Raw genomic sequence first — 16,288 nt, 5'->3', positions numbered from 1 at the left:
AAAAGAACTGTAAAAAGTAAAGTTACTACTGTCAGTACATTATGCCCTACCTTGTGCTATTGTTTCTTTTCCATTTTAAGGTTCATATTACAGACTGCATGACTGGAAGAAATCTCTCTTCAAATAAAAAATAGATTCAGTTGAGCTGAAAGAAGTAAGCCATAGCCTGATATAGTAAGTTACTTGGGATTAGTGACAAGGAGGATGAATTTGAAACAAAAACAGGCGGTAAAGGCTAGTTCTCTTCTGATTCCGGATACCACTAAACACATCAATCAAATAAAGAGACCTTTCCATATACCAGCTTAAGATCCTCTATTTTTATTTACCTCTAAATTTGAGCTTTATTTTCATGCATATAAAATTGCTTTTTTTTAATTCCAGTGTGTTAATAAATTTGACATAAGACTGCCATATATCTTGCATGCATAAATGTTTTTGATTCCTTGAATTTTACCAACTTTTGCTATAGTGTTCAGCTTTAGAGCTTGCCTGAGAGTTTTCCTTTTTAGACATTTTTAGACTATGTTCATAGCTTATGATAATGAATTATCCATATTTTACTCTTTTCATAATATAAAGCCATGTATATAGTGTATTTACTTAAAGCTTCTTTTGTTGCCATTAGGTAATGGTATGGCTTAGGAGTTGTTATTTCAGTTAGTGACAGCTACTGAATCAATTTTTCCCCCTTCATTAACACCCAGGATGATGTGGAGGTTGCGTGGGTTGCAAGAGTAAAAGAACTACAGCAACAGTTGGCTGATAGGGACGCAACCATAAGACATCTTACGCACACTATATCCAGACTGCAGGTGGGTATCTGAGGAAAATAAAACATTGCAGAAGCAATGTAAATGGTCATTGATGTTCTTTGTAAATCTGAAAAGCTAAGTGTTGTAGGATAAGTAGTATAGATAATTATTACTCCATATGTAATACTTTACTATATGAAAGGTTAGCTTACACACAGAGAAGTAAAAGCAGCAGTCCAGCTTCTTCCTACATTTTTTTTTATTTCTAGCCTTAAAACATGGCTCACTTCAAATAGAAGTATGCCAGTGATTACGTAAACCATGACGGTTATTATACACGTTATTTAAATCCAGCCTCTCTTCATGCAATGTTTTAGGGGATCCTGATTAGTGCAGTAATTTGTATAATAAATACAAGAAGTGTCAGCACCTTGACAAATGTGTTTTGTTTGTAACAGCGCCGCTTTCCTATACTTATGCTTAATCTGATCAATTTTGGTGCTTTATGAGAGGGAGAGAATGTTGGTGTGAAGTACTATGGAAACCCTTTATACTTCAATCTAGATTTGTTCTTCTCTATACCCAAATCTTACTTGTACCTTGTCTATTTCTTGCACTGAATTCAAGGGAGAACATGGTCAGTCCAAGGGAAATGCCTGCATGATGTTTTTGTTTGATTTGTATTTGGTGAAGAAAATCGTTTTCCAAGTTGATACAGTTGCATATATTGTCAGATATTTTATAGTTTCTTAATAAGACTAAATCATCTTAGGTACATTAGCATACCTATATCATTCATTCCACACTTTTTCCAACTCTTTCTCTTTTCTTACTTCATTTTAACACAATTGACATCAGTGTAAATGAAAACACATTCCTTTTTATGTTTAACCTATAGATTTAATGACTAAATGTTTCCACTACGTATATTTTTTTCATTTTTTTCAATTTTCGATAATCACTGTCTTTGGCAGTTTATTACAGTCAGTGGTGTACCATTTCATGGATACACTGACATTGATCAAAATTTTACCAGTGCATTTAGATGATAAACAACTACTTTTAGTCATGTTTTTAGTATCTTTTCATCATTGTAACATTACTAGAATTCAACACAACTATTCCTTAAGAAAGAAATAGATCAGACCTCAATTGGACATTATTACTTTATCCATAAATATGGGTATAAGTATTTTTGCATGACCATATTGTCATTTGGATTTGTAGATTTCTGGGATGCATGTCTGTCATTCTCTCCATAAATACTGGAGAATCTGCATGCCAGTGTGATTTCAACAGGTAGTAAGTTAGTCTTGTAGAGTGGTTTATTAGTGATTTGCAAAACTGCTTTTTCCAGTTCTGCTTGTTTATGCATGCAGTACTGTAGTAGAAAAGTGAAATACTGCATACACTTCCCCTTTATTGCCTGATTGTACCATTACCTGTTATCAGAGTTATTTAGATTGATAGGGTTTTTCATAGTATAATCTGAAATCCCATTCAGAATGAAAGAAGAAAAGGCAGTGGCCATTAGGTTATTCTCATTTGATTTTACCCTAACCAGAAGAGCAAAGAATTACGATTGCTTTCATAATTTGAATACAAATGAGCCCACTAGAAGGGGCTTAGTGCCTTCAGTGCACCTCACGGAATGCACTGTAGGTATTAGTAAAGGTTGTTTCTATCTAGCTATCTACCCTCTCCTAACAATTATTTCAAAGTGCAAGAGTGAGGTTTTCCTCCTGTTACACCTTTCAAACTACTTTGTTTGTTTGTAAGGTGTTTTTACGTTGCATGGAACCAGAACCAGTGGTTATTCAGCAACGGGACCAACAGCTTTACGTGACTTCTGAACCACGTCAAGAGTGAACTTCTATCACCATAAATACACATCTCTCACTCCTCAATGGAATGGCCAAGAATCGAACCCGCGACCACCGAGGTGGGACGCAAACACCATACCAACCACGCCACTGAGGCGCTTTCAAACTACCTACTCTCATATTTCCTTTCCAGTGCTGAATGACCTTGTAGGCCTCAGTGCTTGGCCTTTAGCCTGAACTGCATATTGCATTCCAATACGAATGAGCAGTACAGCATTGTAGGAAGCATTATCAGTTTCAGGTTGTATTCAAAATCAGTCTATCCTTTTGATAGGTATGAAATCTAAACTGAACTTGCTTGAAATCCAGTTCAGAAGTGTGGCCTGACTCAATTCTTTTAAAGGATGGTGTACACGTGGAATCATAGTCACAGCTATTTTGTGAATACGTATATATACTATAACCTTGTGTATTTCTTGCTCAACAACTACTGTCCTTTTACTTTGTTTCCCTTATATCTTTTGCAAACCTTCAGATAGCAGTAATGGTGTTCCTTATGTCAAAGCATAAGGATTGTTTATTATCACTGTAAATTGGAATATTAAAGTTCTCAGATGACAGAGAGAAATGTGAGAAACTTATGAATGTGTAGGAGAGGCATTTTAGAATGTTTCTTTCTGTACCAGGTTTGTACTGCATATTAGTAATGTTCCCTTATACTGTATAAGATTAAGGAACAGTGGACTGGTTGCCTTTCTAACTAACCTTTACCCATCTTCTGTTACTTCTTCAGCATGTAGTCATAATTTTTCCTCATAAACAGAATAAAAAAAATTGAATTGGATAATTGTGAAGGCAGTGGTTTTCCATTATGTAGAATCCAAGCAGAGGTCAATCTCTGAAGCTTTACGGACCATTTACTGTTTGCTTCACAGATTGATCAAATTATGAAATGGCAATAATTGCTGGATTACTTCTTGTAGTACTTTTCTTTCTTTACTAATGCTACATTCTGCAACTTGACGCGGTACATTTTTCAAGTATAAAGTATTTAGATTTTTTAGGTCAATGTTAGCTGCTTCGACCAAATTACTCATGTCCTTTTCAAATTGTTTATCAGCTTGCTCATCTAGAATTTTATGTCCCAACCTTTGATTAAAGAAATAGTCATTGATCTAAAGTGTTAAGTGAAAATACTGTGGTTTGAATTAATGGTGCTTAAAAGGATGTCAAATACTCTCGTTCAGTCTTAGAATACTGGCCTGGTGGATAATTTAGAAATTAATGGGATCCATAAACATTGTTATTCTTTAAGGCTAGTTTGAACCCAAATGTCAAACAAGGTAGCAATGACATTTAAAAGGATATGACTGTAAGACCCTATCCAGTGTTCTCCTATGCCATGTATTTTGAATGCACACAAAGTTCATTATTCTTCTAAAGAACATGAGTGCAAGAGACATATGGCTTCAATGAACTTTGGAAGATTCTAAGTTTCTTTTGAAACTTTATTTCCTCCTATCTTTAAATTTCCTTCTAATCCCTTTGATACTCATAATCTAAATTATTCTGCTACACGAGTTCTCCGTCAGCTAAGTTTACTGCCTTAAAATTTGTACAATACAGTACTTTGAAAATCAAGCAATACTGTAATATGTCTTTAGGACTTCAGAATTCTTTTTATGCAATTTACTGTAATGTATGATTGTATACAGTAAGTACTGAAATACAAATACTGTAGTGTAGTTTGTGCTACCAGTTTCTTATTGAAGCAACATCCCTTGAATCTGATCTCCAATACTATAGTAGTATATTTCAATGCTATTGGTTGTAGTAGTTTGAGAGGGTTTCAACATTCTAATTAAATTACAGTCGAGATGAAATGTAAATATGAATCTTATGTGATTTCAGTATTTTGCTATTTAAGTATGTACGTATTAATGTATGTATTGTTGTTGATGTCTGTGTATGTAAATACTGTACAGTATAATGGTAGTTTTTGTCTGTATTTTCTGCTAAAATGCTGCTAAAACAAATTGTCATGAGGAGCATACTTTGTGATGTAAGTAGTGAATTACTAAAATAGTTCAACTGATGCTGGAAAGACATTCCTTAGTGACTTCTGAAAGTCAAGTACAGCTACACCATATGTATATTTTTAGAAATAAGTCATTTACTTGAGGAAGTCATATATTCTGTGTATCCTCTTGGAAACTTGACTTCTTTCTTTCTTTGAGTTTTGTGGATTCACCTTTTATATGATAATCCTGTAGCACTGCTATTTTCTGCATTCAGTACCTTGTGAAACAGGGTGGACTTGACATGGTTCATTTAATTTGCAGTTACATAAAGCAAGATACACCTTGAGGATGAAATTTATATCTGGGAGTTCGGACATAGATTCGTCATCAAAATTTCATCTCATTGTCAGTTTTTTTTATGCAAGACCCAAAATGGGATAGATGAGTTCTGCTGCTTTAGTTCAGGTTTAAGGGTGTCACCAGAAAACCAGCAGGTGGCTATATGAGTGTCCTTTGATCATGAAAGGGCACCAGTTTTGGATTTTGTCAAGCTACTCATCCATGACACACTGGAGTTAGACCAAAGGTAGAGAAATTTGTAGAAGCCAAAGTTTTAGCGACAGTTATTTAATGGCTTTTAAGGAAAGCTACATTGATTACTCAAATTCCCTTTCTGAATTTTTCTGTGGCAACAGTAAAACATTTATCTTAAGCTGGAAGGGATGAAAGACTAGGTAAAAGTATTTTGTTTTTTCTTTCCAGCAGTTAAAAATTAATGCGTTTTGTTCGAATTAACTTCACTTTTGTTCTTATGTTTTATGTTAAGCCAGCCTTGTGCTGGCATGGGCTCTTAATCTAGGTGAATGTATGTGCCCACCTGTTGATTACTTCAAGTATACTTCCACTGGAGGTTCTCTTGCACATCAGTGTTGATGACATTATAATTACTTTACTACTACATAATATACAATACTATACTATATTAAAGCTATAAGTGAAAATTAAATAAAAGAATTGAATTTCTGCTCACTAATGGGATTTGCACACATCTTCCACATTGCAAAAGCACAGCTTAACTGATCCCTCCAAAACGAGAAACTTTTATTTTATTCTCTGATGTGTTAGTCAGTGTTACATTTTGTGCCTACTTGATGTTTGCCTCAAGTATAATTCCATAAGAGGCTTTCTTGCACATCAATATTGGTGACATTATCATAACTTTCTCACATGATGTATGAGAAACTTTTTGAGAACATAAGACACTCTTCCTCAGATGTGTTTCTTTCACTCTTCCTCAGATGTGTTTCTTTCATAGTTGTTACAGCATTGCATTAGGCTTCTGGAATAAAGCTTGTGCCTTATACAGTAGGTTTAATGGTTAAAAAAATGGCTTTACCAGGCTTCACCTCATGGTATTTGTGCAATGTTTTTGCCCTTGGAGGATGAGATTATTGTTATTGGGCCTCTTCCAAATTGATGACAGTTTTGAGACATTTGGCAAGCAAACTTAAGCAAGATCTTTGAGATTGGTAGTTGCCAAGAGCTATAAAATCCCCCTTTACATGAAGTATTCTGCAGCAAAGTAAATATTGTATCCACAACTGTGACTTTTGAACAGGAGAGGTCACTTATATTTTGACTAAGTCTTCCAAAAGTCAGTGGAGCTGTTGCATAGCAAGGGGGCTTACAGCATATTCACCTTGCAAAATATTGACCTATACAGAAGGTAACTGCAATGCAAGGTAACTTTATGTCACCTTTCAACCAAGGCTATGTAGCCACATATAATTTATCCTCTTGTTCAGATCCAGTGCTTAATAGACTAACGAAAAAATCAAACTTGTATTAGGTACTAAACAATAAGTATTAAAAGTTAAAGTGGCTGTTTCAATTCTTCCATCATCTTTAAGATACTACTCTGCAAATGTTGCCAAGTGTTGTCCTAACCCTAACCCCAGCACAGGCAACACACTGCAATAGTAATTGACCATGATGCGGAGCCAGTTATTATTATTATTTTTTTTTTTTTAGCCCTATGGAAAGTGTGAACTCTCAACATCTGAGTAGAATGTCAAGGCACTAACCTCTTTACCAGCCTGATCATGGTAATGTGAGTTTATAATCCTGGCAAATAATTTTATCAGGCTCTTGTTCCAGAGTTCAGTTGTTTACTCCCCCCTAGTTGTATTAACAAAAAATTACTCTGGTTATGACGTTGCTACATCAATCACTATTGGTTATGAGGTTTTCCCAGATTAAACTTTGGGAAATCTCGGAGTGCATGTACAAAGTACAGTAGTTCTTGTGTTTAGTAATTAATTCTGAAATACCTCTTTACTTACTTTTACCCATTTTTGCCTTTAATTCATGTTACAAAGTTTCAAATAAAACATTTTAAGTCTTTATGGTTACAGTTTTCACTATGTTAAAATCTCAAATTCAACAGTAAAAGCCTTCTTCACCTATTCTTCAAGTTTTCTTCCATAGTACATTGCACTGGCATACCATTCTGTGAAAATTTTTAAGAAAATGTCTTTCTCTGGATTTTGTATTATAAAAAAATTATTATATTTTGTGCTGCCATCTGCCAAGAAATTCAGTCCCCTAAATTGGTTTTGTATTACATCATAGTGTGTAATTAGGTTTTGTATGTAGATGGGCAGAACCTCCTATTTTTAACATACATAAATTTTACAAATAATATGAATAATACTGTAAGTATATGGATTTACTAGTGAGATTTGGAAACCAGCCCAAGACAGACAAGCACTGTGATTTTTAAGTGAACTTTAATTCAAAACTTACGTACATATGTGAATTATATATAAAATTAACTTACCAATATTTTATATGTATTGTTAAAGATTTATTGGGTGCTGCATTACGTTTTTCAAATTAGTAGCAATTTATTGGACAATTCAGTTATAGATACAGTGGCAGCTTAAAAATATAATTCTAAACTGAAAATGGCTAATAATTCCTTTATAAAAAAACTTTCATGGTCTATTCGCAGATTCTTAGCTGAACTGCTAGTATATCATTTGTGCTTACCAGTAGTAGATGAACAGTTACAATTGCAGTAACAGTTCTTAGGTTTCAACTTATACAAGAATCAGAGATCATAATTCAGTATTTTATAGTAAGTAAACTATATACATTTAGTAATATGTATGATAACCAGTTAAGCATACCTATACGTATGGTAATCTGCAGATGCCCAATAATTATTTTGAAAGGGCTTGGGTTCTAAGTGAAGCCTTAAGGTGTGAAATTGTTTGGCTGAAAACTATAGTGCACAGCGTATTTCCACTACTTGTGCCCATGTGTCAGTAAATGTAAAATGTAAGTTTTTCTGAACAAATGGGTTTATATGAAATGGTACACATATGACAAAATTTTAACATGTATCTATGTTAAAGAGTGAATTTATTTTTGTCTGACATATTTTAGTTGCATAAAATGTTTTTGAAATATCCACTATGTATTTTATGTCATTTAATTTCATTTGAATTATTCAATTCTACCCCACCAAAACTGGCATGCCCCGACCTTTACATGCCCTCCATGTTTCTGTGGCTGTCCTGGTCGTGATTCTTGACCCTGTGTGACGTGTGATGCTCCTTCTGTGACTTGTGCGAAGGCGAGTGCGATGAGCGATGGCATTTGCGGGGAGACCAGTCCTGAAAATGGAGGTTCAGCTAGACCCCCAGCAATTATTAGGTCACCATCAGAAGCTAGCATCAGTGGTTCTGACGATGATGAACCACTCTTCATGGTGAGTTGATGTTTCATTCAACTGAAAACCAAAAATATGTGCAGTACATACTCATACTATAAATTAGAGTTGGATAACTGTGTAAAAGCTATAAACTGAGCTTGCACTAAACTACTACTACTTAACTACCATTTCCACTGCTATCTGCACTGTGCTTCTGAAGTAGTTTTGGCTGGGATGGAATCCAGTGTCCCTGTTTTTAAAATCCTTTTCACTAAAACCGTAGTTTGGTCATGCTTACTCTTTGGCAAATCTTCCACTTGTAGAATTTTACTCTTGTATTCTACTTTCTCTCTTGGCAAAGATATGTTGCAAGGTTGACATATGCAGGGTGCAACATAATTCCTTCTAGGGAATGGAATACTAGCCTGCTTCCATCTCTCAACCTCTGCCATAAGATCCTATACCAAAAATGTCCTTAGCAATTTCCAGTACTTGACAGTATTATTTTCCTCTTCTAACCTAGTAATTGTAGAGATGCCTCCATTTTTAAAAGCCATTTGTAGGCTGTTTGCTTTCTGATGGTATCTGTAGAAAGCATCTAAGGCCCCTCTTTTTCTTTCCTTCTCTCTACTAAGTCACCTTATACCTCTCTGTGCTTTCCAAACCTTGAGGTGTGCAATACATTTTACCAATAAAAAATGAGGTGTGGCTTGAGGCAACCCACCTTTTTTCTTGAGTTTGAATGTGTTAGTGAAATTTCATTTTTATCTAATAGTATCAGTTTTATCCTGTGTACACTGACACAATAAATGTATTTCTGTTCATCAGGAGAAGGGATGCGTAATAAAAGGAACATTTCATGCCAACATGTATAAGAGAATATCCTCAAATACCCTTCTTTGAGGAAATAACTAACCTAGCTTCCTTACTCTATGAGCTGAATGAAAGTGCTGAAACATTTTATAACATCACCATTGGCTAGGAAATACCACATACTGTAGTGCTTTTATACCATTAGAGCCTTATCTTTTCAAACCCAAATTACTTGGTAGTAAACATATAAGGGCAAATGTAAATCTTGCGTACAGTCTTCCTTGGAAGTGATAAGGTAAGATTTCTCAATCGGTATCCTTGAAATAAGTAATTTCTCAATCAGTATCCTTGAAACAAGTAAGAATTCTCTCACATCCCCCTGAAACAAGCAGGACTTCTGCAGAATTTTTTTGATATTGAATGTCATGCTAAAAGGTTATAAATTCTATTCTTTCCCATGTTGTCATTGGAGTTTCATGTTAGACTGTGCTTTGGTTTGAATTTCATTATTTTTCAAGGACTGTAACATGATTTCTTTAGTTAAAATATTCAATAATTTTAGTACTCCTCCTATTGTATTACTGGTACTGTAGTACATACTATAGTTATTTTCTACGGTCCTGCCAACTTTTTTTTGAGTGTGATGAACCTATACAGAATATCATATTATTTTGAAACATCTACAGTGTAAGTTTTAAAAAAGGGATTTTGACAAAAGGAAAAATCTATTTCTGGGGGAAGACCTGTGTCGCCCGGTGAAATGCTCCTGTAGCACACATTTCTAGGTATAAATAGATGCTAAATATACCAGAGAAAAAAGCTAAATGGAATGCTGAAGTTACTACCCTCAGCTCAATCACCCATAGGGCGTCGGTATAACCACAGGGGTGAGTGGAAGCCACTACCACAGGTTTTCTGCCAATTCGAAGATTCCCTTCAAAGTCCCTCTCTAGGCAGGTGCCGTTACAAGGACTACAACATCTACCTTCCACTCGCTACTACTACAACTCACGCCCGAGGGCTTCATTCCTGGATTACGCACCCAAGCTTGGGCTGGCTACAGGGTGGGGACCAGGAAAAGAGAGGGATGGGTTCACCGGGCGACACAGGTCTTCCCCAAGAAATAGATTTTTCCTTTGTCAAAATCCCTTTTCTGGGCTCGACCTGTGTCGGCCGGTGCAATAGTATCAGAGAATGGCCATACAAGCTTGGGAGATACAAAATCAAAAGATACAAGGAAAAATAAAAATTAAATGTTCTCTTAAAATTAAGTTTTAATAACCAATGTAAAGTAACAAGATACAATGGTAAAAAACTAATAACAAATATGACCAGATCCATACTATCCTGGGAAAACAACAGGTAAGGAATACAAAAATGACAAATATAAACTATGTACATGTCCGGCAATGGATTGATAAGCAAACCAGCCCGGAACCTGAGGGAGATAGGTAGGGATTACGAGCGAGGCAGGTAGGAAAGAGTATCAAGGGAAAAATTTTATTGCAGAATAAAGGAATAGGAAATAGAGTTCTAAGACTCGGCCATCTCAGGGAAGACGATGCTCCCTGCAGCCACTGCTGAAAATTTAAGGGCCTCTAAATTCTTGAGATAGCGGTGTCTAAATACTGCCGGAGATTTCCAACCCGTATATTTCTTAAGATCCTTGAAGTTCATATTGTGAAAATAGTTAATTGAGGTAGCCACTGCCCGGATATCATGGACATGAGGAACTGAATCCGGATTGGTTTGTTTAATAAAATAAAGGATTTGTTGTCTAATTCCTTTTAAGGAAATGGTTCTGCCTTTCTCTCTAATAAAAAGAGGACCTGAAGACTTTTCAGAAGTTCTGGCCAGATAAGATCTTAGTGTGACAATAGGACACAATGATGAGTCCTGTGTGAGAGGTGTAATTTTCCATGGAGCCCACCTGTTTTGTGGGTCTTCATTCTTGGCCAAGAATTTCCGATTTGGGGATAGTAGAACTTCACCCGACAGGAGGAAATCAATGTGATTTGGGTCTCTAGAGAGAGCCGACAGTTCTGATATTCTGGTGCCTGAAGCCAGGCTCATTAAGAATAATGTTTTCCTGAGAAGGGTTATATATGAGCATGAATCATTATCAGTGTCTGAAGCTAACTTGAGTACATCGTTTAAAAACCAGGAGACCGTGTGGGGGCGGTCCACTGGTCTCAGACGGGCACATGCTCGAGGGATAGAAGAGAAGTACGAATCTGTCAAATCAATATTAAAGCCAAGCTGAAAAATCTTCCTTAAGGCAGATTTGGTTGTAGTAATGGTACTAGCAGCCAGACCTTTTTCAAACAGGGTTCTAAAGAAGGAAATTGCCAGATTCGTAGTCATCTTTTGGGCATCTGATTCTTTTAGAAAGATGGCCAATTTCTTTACTGCAGAATCATACTGTCTGAGTGTTGACTCTCTCTTATCTGATTCTATGAACAGGATGTTAAGTGGATCGACACTAGCATCCTTTTGAGCAGCAAATTTCATGAAGTCCATAAAGTTAGGGCATTTAGAATTCTTGAGGAAGCTGACACACTCCGAGTTTGTACTACTCGAGTTAGTTCTGGACAGGGAATCCATCTGGGACGGAGGAAACCAATTGCTCTTCGGCCAGTTGGGTGCAACCAATGCTACCTGTCCTGTGAAAGATCTGAGTTTGTGCAGGACTTTCATCAGGAGGTTTACTGGTGGAAATAGGTAAATTTTCTGCCAACTGTTCCAGTCTATGGACATCGCATCTGTAGCGTGAGCCAGAATTTACTTTGCTCGACTTGGAGCCTCCTCTGTTTATGCAATGAACTATCACTGCACTGTCCGAGACTAATCTTACTTGACTGTTTTTGACTGGAGCTAGATGTTTTAAGGTCAGAAAAATGGCCATTGCTTCAAGGACATTGATGTGGAACTGGCGGAATGTATTCGACCACGTTCCTTGATCCTTCTTGTACTGGGAGTAGCCCCCCCAACCGCTCAGAGAGGCGTCCATGTGGACTATCAGAGACGGTGGGGGAAATTGCAGTGGCACTAACTTGGAGAGACTCCGGGGTTCCATCCAAGGACGAAGTCTTTTCTTCAATATCGGCGGAATCAGAGAGAGCTTGTCTGAATTTGTTGTTGGCTCTTTTCCGCCAGACTCGATTGATATCCTTCAGCCTGGCTTTCAACAGGACGTCTGTTATTGAGGCAAACTGAAGAGAACCTAGAATTCTCTCTTGGGTATGATGAGAAGCCTTTTTGTTCTTGAGGAACTGTCTCGTAGCCTTCGCTATCTCTCTGCACTTCTTTGATGGGAGAGAGAGCTTGTGTGAGGTTAGGTCCCATTGGATTCCCAACCATTGAAAGCGGGATGCCGGGAGGAGACGGGACTTTTGCTTGTTTATCTAGAAACCCAGATACTCTAGGAATTCTATTACTTTGGCTGTTGCTTTGCGACACTCCTCGTCGTTGATTGCCCAAATGAGCCAGTCGTCTAAGTAAGCTACTAACATTACCCCTAGAGCTCTTAGTTCTTGCACTACTGTCTCTCCTAGTTTGGTGAATATTCTGGGCGCTAGGTTGAGCCCGAATAGCATGACTCTGAATGAGTAAGCTTGTTTTCCTAGTTTGAAGCCTAGGTATGGAGAGAAGTTTCTTGCTGTCGGAACATGGTAGTAAGCGTCTGTAAGATCTATAGAGGTGGTGACGACCCCACGGGGAAGTAAGGTCCGCACCTGCGAGACGGTCAGCATGCGGAACTTGTCGCATTGAATGTACAAGTTGAGACGGGACAGGTCCAGAATCACTCTTCGTTTGTCCGACTCCTTCTTTGGTACACTGAACAGACGTCCTTGAAACTTCAAGCGATTGACTTACTTTATTGCCTTCTTTTGAAGGAGATCTTTGGTATAGTGTATAGTCTAGTAGGTCTGTTGTTGGAGTCTGGTGAAAACTGACTGGTGGAGGATGCCCTTTCTCCCATTTCCACCCCAGACCTTTCGACACAATGCTTCGGGCTCATGAACTGAAGGTCCAATGGTCCCAAAAGAGATACAGTCCCACGCCCACCTGCGGAGTCTCACTGGTTGGTTGAGGTCTTACCTCCTCTGCCTCCTCTGAAACCTCTGCCTCTAGGGCTAGCTCTCTGTCGGAAGGCACCTCTGGCTCTGCTACTCCCTGCATGTTTGTTGTAGCCACGAAATGCTCCTCGTGACTCAAAGGAGGCGTTGAAGGCTGGGGAGGCTACTAAGGCGGTAGAAGTCAAAGGTTGCCGAGTCGGTGGACTCTGCACCAGGACAAACTGCTGCTGCTGTGGCTGTGCCTTGGATGTCGAAGGCTTGCCGATCTGGGAGACAGGAACTGCTTGGACAACTGTCTGAGGACGAGAGGACTGGAAAGGCTGGTATTTCCTCGGCCTCTTCCTAGGTTTGGTTTGTGGTCCGGGGGCCTCAAACTTCCTTTTGAATTGAAGTCCCCAACGGACACGAAGGTTCTGATTAGCTCTAGCTGCCTCGCTGAGGACGTTGTTAACCACATCCTCAGGGAAGAGGTTGGCACCCCAGATCGAAGCCTTTATGAGCCTGTTTGGTTCGTGTCTTATGGAAGCATTCGCAAAGACATGCTTCCTGCAGGTTCGCCTAGCCACTATAAAGTCATACAGGTCTGATTGGAAGGCCCGTAATAGTGACTTTGTGTGGACCCGAAATAGAGGCTCATCTGCAAACGTCGTAGCAGTCAACTCCGCCGTGGTGACTGAGTTAATCGACCTACTCAGCCTGCATCTTGCCTCGAATTCCGCTTTGACCATGGGGTCCAGAATTCTGGGCAAACGTTCACTGAACTGGGCGGAGGCACACTCTGGATCGAGTCTGCCCCACCATGAACGTTGCCAGAGCGTCAGCCCAAAACTCCATATTGCCGGGGAAGAGCAAGGAGGTAGCCTCTGTCTCTTTTAGCTGAGGTATACGTTTGTCCTCTACCGCAGCTTGCAGAGTCAATTCCGCCACCTTCGACATGCAAGGAGTCGCACCTTTGACATGCAAGGAGTCGGAACTCCTTGTGGGGCCACAAACATTGTGAATCATCCTTTATGGGGTGTCAACTTTGTGTTGACGCACTCCCAATCTGTAAGGGTGCGGACCCATGCAGACTGGGCCTGGTCTCTAGTGTAGCCCAGAAAGGGAAATTGAAGGCCCGCCGGGAAGAACTCAAAGTCTTCTACCGGTCGGGTTCCGCAACCTTCGATCGTCAGCTTTCCGTCCGAGAACGGGGCGTGCAGAGCTAACCACCACGGGTTGCTGTTCTCAAATGGCAGCACCTTGGATGCGTCTAGTACCGTCACGGACTGTGGTGTGGTCCCGGACTGGAGGAATCCGGACACTAATTCCTCCTGGGCTAGGAGCCTCTGGGTCAGAGACAAGATCGATTGACCCGAGGTCTCTAGGCCTGAGGCAAGTTGAGTGGAGACCAACTCAAGTTTGGAGTCCACTACCTTGCTCATCTTCATCATGAGAAGATTTGCAAAGGCCTCCTGGTCGAAGCCGGACTCCGCCGGCCTGGCTTTGGAGGACTTGGTTCTCAACCCCCTGGGTGGGAGAGAAGCTTTGGAAGAGGAAGTAGACGGCTTGGGAGCCGAAGACGACCTTGCAGAGCCTGCCGGAGAAGGCTTGGATACCTTTGGCAGGGATCTCATCTTCCAAGTCTTGACCTTGGGGATGACCGAGGCCGATCTATCCCAAGTGGGGGCGGACTTTGTAGGAAAGCCCTGGAAAGAAGGGGGAGAAGAAGGAGTGGGACTAAAAGGGAGACTACCTGCCTCACTTACCTCCCTACCTACCTCCTGATCCTCTGTGGCCATCGGTTCGCGGTGAAGGCTGATGGCCGCGACTTCCTCTGTGACATGTCACACAAGCCTTCTTGGTCCTCCGAGAGGGGTTGGGTCTCCTGGCAGATGACCTCAATAATAGGATCCGCCACAGATGCAGGTACAGCCGCCGAGACCAGAGCGCCTGGGTATAGGAGGGAACACAGATCTTCGGACAACATGTAGGGCTGGCTGGCCTTGGCATTCCTGCCGAATCCTCCCACCCAGGACTTCAGGGACGCAGTCTTGAGCGACAAACTAACCTGTAAAAACAATCAAATTAGGATCCCCCGTGTCAAAGAAATTTCCCAAAGTCAACATATAGCAGAAATTTCACGGAAACGAGGAGGCGAGAATGTTACTTACCGACTCGTCTGAGACGATCCTCACTAGTTCGTAGCAAACTGTGAAGGCGTCCGGGTGCCAGACCATATGATTGTCTACCGGGATGGCGCAGTTGGCATGAGATCGGCAGACCTCCTGCCCGTACGGCTTATACAGGGCGGCAGGACATCCCGACACCTGGCAACAGACTATCTTTAAGTTGAAAAGTCAAATGAGTATCATTAAGTAGAGGCACCGGAGTTAATTCCGGCCAGATGGATGCACTTTAACCATATATTTAATCCGTTAAAGGCAATATCGGTTATCAATTTCAACTTACTGAATAATAGAAAAAGCTCTGGGTGTCTCCGCCTGCTCCGGAATCCTTCCTCTGGATCGGTAAAGCTTTAACCAGCGGAGAGGGCCTGATACGAGCAGAACAGGGGAATAAGGTAAAACCTAAGCCTGAGTCTGATTGCATCGCAGCAGATTAATGCAATGTAATCAAATGTAGGCGCATTATCTGAGCCCCGTTCCGTCCCCACCGAAATGGGGAACAGCGATAGCAAAGAAGACGGAAAACTGAGCGACGGAAACAACGTTACAATAAACTCCGCTATATTTTTCCCTGGCGTGTGATGGTAGACCACACTACGTCGGAACCAATACGGATCCGGAGACATACCTAGAGAGGCTAATAAAATATAATCTAGCATAATCTCTTAAGGGCTTCACCTACTCCGGAATCCATAATCCAGTTATCATAACAGTAAATGCCGGCAGGGACGGGCTGATACGAGCAGAACAGGGGAAAAGGTAAAACCTAGGCCTGAATCTGATCGCACCGGGGAAGAGAAGCGATTCTAAGGTAACTAGAAATGCAGCTCTAAGCCCAATTCCGCCCCCACATGAGTGGGGAGGCGGAGACAACAGGGAGAATAGACAACTGAGCAGCAGAGCAGTGGTACGTA

At 40.0% G+C, this 16,288-nt stretch overlaps 1 protein-coding gene across 5 annotated transcripts in view; it reads left to right on the top strand.

The window, feature by feature from the left end:
- LOC135200888 (uncharacterized) overlaps nucleotides 1-16,288 on the top strand; it is a 1,536,981-nt gene that overhangs the window by 1,509,326 nt on the left and 11,367 nt on the right. For all 5 annotated transcript variants that reach the window (XM_064229627.1, XM_064229624.1, XM_064229626.1 and 2 more), the window contains 2 exons: nucleotides 708-815; nucleotides 8,240-8,374. In XM_064229627.1, the coding sequence (XP_064085697.1) occupies nucleotides 708-815; nucleotides 8,240-8,374 (243 nt within the window). The remainder of the gene's footprint in view (nucleotides 1-707; nucleotides 816-8,239; nucleotides 8,375-16,288) is intronic.

This window comes from Macrobrachium nipponense, chromosome 27 (assembly GCF_015104395.2).
Source record: "Macrobrachium nipponense isolate FS-2020 chromosome 27, ASM1510439v2, whole genome shotgun sequence".
Lineage (NCBI taxonomy): Eukaryota > Metazoa > Arthropoda > Malacostraca > Decapoda > Palaemonidae > Macrobrachium > Macrobrachium nipponense.
The sequence above is the reverse complement of the archived record's forward strand: the minus strand, read 5'-3'. Positions and strand labels throughout refer to the sequence as shown.